Source organism: Gavialis gangeticus, unplaced genomic scaffold, assembly GCF_001723915.1.
Source record: "Gavialis gangeticus isolate Ggan-Ray unplaced genomic scaffold, GavGan_comp1, whole genome shotgun sequence".
Classification (NCBI taxonomy): Eukaryota; Metazoa; Chordata; order Crocodylia; family Gavialidae; genus Gavialis; species Gavialis gangeticus.
Window position 1 is genome coordinate 72,975,653 of NW_017729034.1, and position 8,853 is coordinate 72,984,505.

General features: G+C 38.4%; 1 protein-coding gene across 1 annotated transcript in view; it reads right to left on the reverse strand.

Moving 5' to 3' along the window:
* The window catches only part of SNX9 (sorting nexin 9), a 105,724-nt gene that overhangs the window by 26,431 nt on the left and 70,440 nt on the right, over window positions 1-8,853 (reverse strand). Inside the window, exon 15 of the mRNA XM_019526743.1 lies at window positions 6,591-6,668. Coding sequence (XP_019382288.1) covers window positions 6,591-6,668 — 78 coding nt within the window. The remainder of the gene's footprint in view (window positions 1-6,590; window positions 6,669-8,853) is intronic.

An 8,853-nucleotide genomic window follows, 5' to 3' on the forward strand; every position in this document is an offset into this window, starting at 1 on the left:
TTTTTTTTTTTATTAAACCTGCATGTTATATACTTCATGAATAATACTTTTGATAGTCTAGATTATCAGTACTGCAAACCCCAAACATTCCAAGTCATAAAAGTTATACCCACACTCAAAAACTCACTACAACACATTTAAGCTAAAGACTGTTGAACGAGCTTTAGTTACAGTGCACTCACTGCCATTTTTCAGTGCAGGGACGCTGACATGCACGAAGCTGGAGTGTAGCGTAATTACCACGCTCTAGTAGACTCTATTAAAATTGAGTCTGCTCTGATGCACTGTAATTCCAGTGCGTTGGAGCAGCCTCAATGCATATGCATAGGTGCCCTATAGCACTATGCTGTACACTGATGCAGAAAGTTGTATTCATGGAATTCTCTTCTTTAGACATTTTATGTTTGTTCCTGAAAAATGCTCAACAGTTTTTCATCCTGGAACTAGCTTGTTCAGGGTTTTTGACCAGTTGGGGAAAAGATTTTCTGGACCATGACATGGTAGGCTTCAAGTATTGGAAAAGGAAGGAAACAGGGACAGGGTGCGTTTCTGATTAAAAAGACTTAACTGTTTTTCGTCCTCACAGAAGACCCTTAACAATATTGTTATATGTATAATTAAGTCAACAGGCTTACATCTTCATATATCTTATAATCTTCATCTTCTAAAGAGCCTATTTACTTGCTATCAATCAGATTATTATGTATTTCAAGGAGTTTAATATCTGGCAACTGAAGAAATCTGTGTATAATGATAACTAATTTAAAATTTAACAGTAACTGTTTCTCATTTGTGAGCTGCTCTGCGCCTGGGACAAAGGCCGTGTCCAATGTGTGTGAATGTTTGGTTCCCTGGGGACATCTAGCACTGGTGCACCTTGTGCCACCGCTAGCTGTCCCCTATGCCATGTGCGCACTGGTGCACAGCAAGTTACCCCAGGTGGGGTAGGGGAGGCTGGGGTCAGGACTGGACTGGCACCAGCAGCCTTACCTGGGGGCCTCCCAGGGCTGCAGTAGCAGCAATGCTGCCGTGCAGAGCCTGGCTGGCAGCAGTGTGGTTCCAGCCATCCAGACTCCAGCTTCAGGTGGTGTACACTGCTGCCATGTGCGCCACACCACTTTTTTTCTCCATGGGATTATCCAGGGGTCCAAAAAGCCCCATGCTGCTCCCTCACAGTATGGAGAACAATGAAATATGCAGTATGTGGTGCTGCAGAACTGTCTGTGATGCCACATACCACACACAGCCACATTTATCTGGATGCGGCCAAAGAGATTAAGAAAAGTATACTGAAACCAGGGTACATCCTAAAGAAAATAGGAATGTGACAGAGTAATTTTATTGCATTTCACTGGCAATGTGCAGACTTTTTCCAGTTTCAGAAAACTGAAGAGCTCCTAGATACACTGAGAGAGTCAGAAGCAGAACAACATCTGAATGTCAACATTCAGCATGATGCTTTAAAAAAGTCCTTTTTTCTCTTAATTCTGAAATAATTTACTATCGTATTTTCTGCCTGCCCAATAATGGAATGAAAATCTTTATGATGGTTTTCTTTACAAGTTAAAAGAAAAAACCACACACAACCCACAAACAACAAAATGCCTTGTTAATTCAGAAATACTCTCAGATATTGAAACCATTTCTCTATGGTTCAGGAGGGAAATTTCCTGTCTTTCCCTTAAGAATTTTAGTTTTCCAGGGACAGTCTCTTGACTTTAAACAACTCACTATGGGACAAGATGGGGAACTGATGAATTAGAATAGGAAGTCTGCTACTGTGGAAAAATCTAGTACAAGACAACCGATTTCCAGAATGCCCACAGTGCGTCTTCCCATTTTATCAGAGACAGGAGCTAATTCTCCACCAGCCCAGCACCTTCATGGGCTGGAGCACACCAGAACTACAGGGCGGAGGTGAACCATCCCAGCCCACTCCCTCACTGGGGAAGCAGGCTGTAAAAGAAGGACAGCACAGGTGTGGTCAGAAGAGAATTATATGTACCATAACCATCATCCACATCAATGCAGGCAGTTGAGGGTGAGGGGAGCAAGGAGACGCATGACAAGTTGATGCAGGTGTTGCTCCCAGTGACAGGATGGTATACACAAGCAACAAGTAGTATTTCTCTTGTCATTTTTTGGGCAAAATTACATAAAATAAACCAAAATGTAGAGAACATCCTCAGCAGTAAGCCACATGCTACTTTTCTACAGAGTGTATGTAGCCTTCCCTTGAAAGAGCGGGCACTAGAGGGGGAGAAAACATATACAACACCACCCCACCTTTCTTAAGTTAAACACACTGAAGAGCCAGCTGCCAACACAAAGTACTAGGCAGGTGTTTGGACAGGTATTTAAGTCCATACTGATAGGACAGTATTCACATTTGATATAAAAATTTGATGTCAGATTAGGGGTTCCACCATGTAGTTAAGGATGAGCTTCAACAGGGACTTGTAGTCCAGCATAGTGAGACAGCCTGAGGAGCTGCCCATGTGGTTTCATCGGATCCCTCAGCTGTACAGGTTTATTTTACTTTGTCCTCTCAGGGCCCCAGTGAACATAGCATTAAACTTTGTTCTCAGTTTACCTCTCCCTCGTTCAAGGAGGAGGTGGACAAGTTAAAAATACATCGGGGATATTTTGCTGGCAAGGTACAACATATATTCTTCCCCCAGGTAGATTTACCCCCGTAGATCTGAGTTTTCAGTCTGAGGTTTATTTTGATAAAGGCTATATCCAAGGATTGCCCACAATCATGACATGCATGGCAAGGCATTCTGTGAACACCCAGCATCTACCCTTGAGGACATTCAACTCTTATCCCTATCATTGTGACAAAGATGAGGGAAGATTTAGTGGTGGAGGAGGGGATTGAGGCAGTTCACTGAAGAGTTATTAGCAGTTCAACTGGAGAAGTACAGTTTGGAAGTACAGTTATTTGTTATCTTTAAAAAAAACAGGTAACAGGGTATAAGGAGAAGGAGTACTCAAGTGGCCTAGGCACTAATTTGAAATAAGCATATGTAATTTAAGTGGCACTTTGTAAAGTCAGTGCAAATAAGGGAGTAGGTAAGAATCAGTGTTGCACTGTTATTAACTATCTTTTACCGAGTATTTCTAGCACGGGTAGTCAGTCTTCTAAAGTTTACTCTCTCTGGAAGGCAGACCCTGATAATGAATTATATTTGCCACTTACAACTGCTTACAAGTTGCTAACCATTTTCTATAGACACATGGTTCCTGACAGCCCTAAAATTGGAACAGTAGAGTCTTCTGCCAAGGACATTACAAATTTTCAGGGCAGGTTTCACCAGGATAATGGATGCAGAAAAAAGGCATCTCTTATTTAGCCTGAGTTTCAGGTGGCAAGATAAGTGCTGTGACTAATAACTACAGGTTAGCAACATCCAACATAAAACTAGTCACCTTTTGGCCTAGTTTATTTGTTGCCAGCTGACAGGATGTGTATGATCACGAGGGAGCTTTATTCAAGGATTTCTTGAAGATAGGAGACATGACCAGCAAACTCAGGTATATGGCCGGCCTCCGCGGCCACTCAGATTTTCCAGGTGTAGATAGGAGTTTGCTCCACTTTTGACATTGCAGAAAAAAAGATGATACTTTTTAAGGTTTCTGGTACTCCTTATACATTTGACAAGGAACAGCATCTCCAGGAGTACTCTGGAACCTCCTGATGTCTGCTTTGGGTGTTTAAAGCGAGAGATTCTTGAAGCGGATCAGGGAGTTTGTAAGACCATAACCTTTTCAAAAAAATATCTGGAATAAGTGCGTGTCCACTAAAAGCTAGAAGATGTTCTTTCTGGCCCTTGAAGACCTCTTGTACCTGCTTGGAACTAACAGTTAACTGACAAGGATTTCCTTTTCTAGTACTTAATCTAGTAAATTAGAACACATAATCCTTCAGGACTGGCATAGCCATGGTGGGCATGAGTTTCTGGACATTCTAGGCTAAAAGCTACTAGGAATCAGAATGTAAGATGTCCTTTCTGTAGTGTGAATGCAGGCTATCAGAGAAAGCAGGTGGTGTGGGCTAACATTGGTTTACCATTTTCAGTGGGCAAGAGTGAAGAGACAACTGTCTGGACTTGTGGACACACAGTGGTGCTCCAAGTTTGAAAGCAGGTGGCTAGTTCAGAAGGTTATAAGCAGAACCAAAACTATCCTCATTATTTTGACAGCAGTGACAGAATGTAGGACCATCTCATGACTTACCTGCATTACTTAGTGGACATTTCACACTGCACTTAGCAGGCTGGTAGTCCATTTAGGGGAGAAAGTATTTGTACCTGGCTCCATTTGAAATCAAACTTCTGGCAGAATTTAGGGTGAACTGTAGGAATGAGGCCCTGAACCATAAAATGGGCCAACACCAAAAGATAAATTTACTTGAGTAGAGAACTTTAGAAGGACAGGTGGCCTACATATTCAAACTGAGTTCTCTACCAAGTTTTCCCTTATGTTTAGTCAACAGTGAGCCAAATCATGTATTGAGTGGTAGGGCAATGCAATCATTATCCTTTAATTGCATGGTCAGAAGCCATTTAACCCTACACTAAGCTCCAATTAAAGCTTGGTTGTTAGGGAGGGAAGGAGACAAAACCATGCCAAGTAGGAGTCAACACCCTCTTTCTAATATTAAAAAGTTAATACATTTGCAGGCTGTGGCTTTAAATCCATTCATGTGTCTGTCTTGATTCTTCTGCAGGGCCTGTTCCATAGCAGCCACCAGATGAGATCAAGTTAACAGTGGACAAAGCACCACAACCAGTAGTGATGAAGTTGTGCATGTTGATTGCTTTAAGTAACTTCTCTCTTTTTCTGGGAACTGGACTGTGAAGCAAAGAATCTCATATTTCTTAATTTAAAAAAAAAGTCTATTGTGCTAAGTGTATTGACAAGTGAAATATATTAGGAGCAAGGACAAAGGATCTCCACTAGAAGGAAGCTATTTCTTTTAGCAAGACACTAGGGTGCAACCATGTCCTACTAGGAGAGCAAAGGGGGATAGTTCTACCTAGTTGCTATTTATCATGGTCTATTTCTCATACCATTTGAAGATATTGGAAATCAAATTGCAGGTTTCCTTCATAAGGTTGATCTGCAAGTTTGCATCCTAGCTTTCTAAGCCACATTGTTTTCACTTTACCCTGGTAAAAGAATATGCATGATATAGTTACCGAAGTCAAATGTCAGTCCCTTCCCCAGAACTCTTGCTACTGGCTTTGTTTGGTTCCAAAAAGGATTTGTATGCTTCTAACCCTATACACAGTCCAAGGCTGCATTGCAATTTTTCTCCTCTTGGATCTCATACCAAATTCCAGATTTTTAGACAGATATCTTAAGAAGTATGATTGTTACTTATTTTAAAGTATAATCAATACACAAAGAAAAAACCTAAACCATGGGAACACAAATACAGAAAAAACAAACTAACACACAAGCTTATAGGAGGATACAATGCAAGGGACCAATTAGCTGCAAGCAAATTATAAATCCCAGCTAGAATAATATTACTAAAAATTCAGCAAGTATGAAACACCAGTCAATAAAAAGAATGGAGAAAAAAGAACAGAAATCCTTTGAAGAGAAGTTCAGTGGGAAAACGGTCAAGGTATTAAAACATTCAGGTTCATTTTGAGACAAAGTCTTAAAAAAAATTTCAACATTATTTTTCCCTGAATCCTTAAACCAAAAACAAACAAACGAGGAATAGACAGGTCTTTTCCCATACTGGTGAATCTTTTCTATAAGTCTTTGCTTAAGAAAACACTGGAAGAGTTAGTGTGGCCAATAATCCTGTTCAACTACCTTGAAAAGTGGGTGATACAGCAGTGGTTTATCACCCACTTTTTTTAGGCTGATGTCTTTAAGATAATTATCAATGTATGCACAAACAAGTAAATCTTGACCATGATAGCCAGCCTATTAGAAACACAGTAAAATGAAATTTAATTTGGTCTCAAATACTGACTTTTCAGGATAAAGTACAAAAAAAACCAACTAAAAGAAAACTGTTTCCAATTAATTCTTTCATGCATATGAAATTCTCTCTCATTCCCATGCTTAGACATGACAAATTCCATTTACAGATAGCTAGATAGGGCTCTTAAAATAATATCCCAAAATCAGGGAAACAGGGATTGGTAATTAACAAAATGTTTTTAAAATGTCACTGAATTTTTCTGACAGGATAGGTTTTTACATCCATTCACTTTTACTGTGCCATACAAGTATGGGTCATCCCAGAAATGCTACAGTAGGCTGCAAGGTCAATAACCAGGTTATATATTAATATTAAAAATCAGACTTCTGCCATAAAATACTTCACACTGAAAAAAGTAATTAAAATATATCAGTTTGAAGTCTCGTTTCCACGCTTTACATTACTTAATGCACTGTTTGAAATGAGGGATAGGTACCCTATCAGAAATTAACCAAAATGTTTAAAATGTCTTTTTAATTAAGAGCTCAAAATGATAATAAATAATAGTATTTTGTATACTTAAGAGTTCTTTAAAACATTCTATAACACCAAAGCAAAGTGCAAATGAAGGTAAAAATACCTTGATAGCCACTGGTGCTGAAAACCAGTGCCAGGCTCTGCAAGGCTTTTCCTATCTTCTGATATTCCTTAGGTAATGCTGAACAAAGGGGGGAAAAAAAATAAAAGTTGCTCAAAGCTTCAGAATAATCGTAACATTCCCATTACATGATAACCATTTAAACAAACATTTTTTTGAGGGAAAAAGATCTAGCATTTGCCATGTGCAAATTTATGACTGGTAGCTGAAACCAGCCTAAATAAACTAAAATGGTAACTATTTTTGTCTTGCTGAAGTTTTAGTTAGTTTAGCAATGTTTCAATTCTATCCACTAACAGTAGTAGTGCACATCCAGACCTAAATACAACCAATCAAAAAGTCAAGATAACTTTAAATTATCTTGTACATATGCAATTATACTTTAAAATGTGGCAACTGTATAAGACGATGCACATACATGTGTGCAAAAGTGTGCACACACACGTATGTAAAAAAAACCACTTGTGTCTATTGTGTCTTAGACTAACATCTGTATTGCACATTTCCATAATTTTTTTAGAAGTTTTAAATCACCCTAGTCCCATGAGTGTTTTTACATTTAAACACTGAAAGTAGAAAATTAATCAAAATATTCTGGGAAAACAAGCTATGAGGCAAATAAAGTGTGCTTGCATCTGATTATATAGTTTGGCGACAGTATACACATATATACACATATACCACACACACGCCTCATCAAATATTTATGCAGAAATTACTTCTTTATAATCAAGTTAATTTCCACAATAAACCTCAGCTTTTAAGTTTTGAACTGTACACAATTCATGTACTAGCCCCACACACTTGAAGTATTTTTTTTACAAATATTTTTTTTATAGCAAAGAGCACAGAAGATTTGTTTTTCATTTTTAAACATCTGCATTTGGGGAATGTATTGTCTGGGCAGAACAGAAACCAAGTGATTGCTTTGGTAATTTGCAGACAGTCCTGGGAAGAAGTCTTTGCCATCACACAATGGGTCTCTTAGCATCCTCAAGTTAACTTCTCTGGTAAAGTCCTTGCCAACAAATTATTTATTTAATGCATTCTGGTTTGGGTTTTATTTATAGTGATTAGTATTTCTTATGTGATGAATACCATGTCAGACACTATGCCTCTGCTGTATCCCATTAATTCAGACATATCTCCTCTTAATTTAGCACTAATCTCAGGGGCAGCTTCGGTACAGAAAATTTCTTGTTTCTTCTTCCACTTATATTTCCAGCATTTTTAATCACTGTCAAATATTATGAAAGTCAATACATCAAAACACAAACACAAACAGGGCTCAGAAAATACATGAAAAGAAACTCCCAATTCCTGTGGTACTCAAAATCTCCAAGACCAAATCTGCTCTAAATTACACTACAAGCATGCAAAATGCCTTAATCTTAATTGTATTATTACTGCATGGTGTCACTACAGGCAAATTATTTGCATACGTTCAAATATTTGGATTTTTTTTTTGCGCTTTAGCCTCAGCCTCTTGTTTTGGGGAATGCTGCAACATCTGTGTAATGCATCTGACCTTAAATTACTGATATGAACTCCCAGCATTAACAGCTAGTGATTAAGTTCAACTTCAACCCAACTTCCTCAAATATTGCTCATGGACAAGATGTCCATATAGTTAACCTTTATGGACTTTTTGGAAGAATCTGTATTATTCTATGTTATGATCAATCAAAACAAAGAGAAAGATGCAAAATTCCCTGAAGGAAAATGGATTTTCCTGACTAATGGATTTACTTGAATTTTGAGAACTGTATCCTCCACCCCGTAAGCATAAAGTGCTGTATATCCGGAGATAAGAAACTGAATTCTTGTTTTGCATGAAACAACCTTTTGCTTTAAATGCAAACCATAACTTAGCCTTAATTATAAACAGAGGTGTTGATCACAACTCTGTTTTATCAGACTAATTATTTAGGAAAAAACCCTAAAGGGGAACAGGACAATTTCTCCCTGCTCAACACTTCCCAATGTCATTTCCCATGGAAATGCAGGCCATGTGGAATTAAAATGACCCTAAGATGTGAGATAAAGCATCTTATTTAGGATTAGACCTTTTCAATCTTACTGGCAAAGGGATGGTGTCCCCCTCTTCTACGTAAGAAGTGAAGAGGCACACTTGAGAGGCTGTTTTAACAACAGTAAGGATGGGATAGAAAGGTTTGGTTTTTCTTTTTTTTTTTTTTTTTTTTTTTTTTTTAAAGGGGGGGTTTTTTTTTTCTGTTGGGGTTTA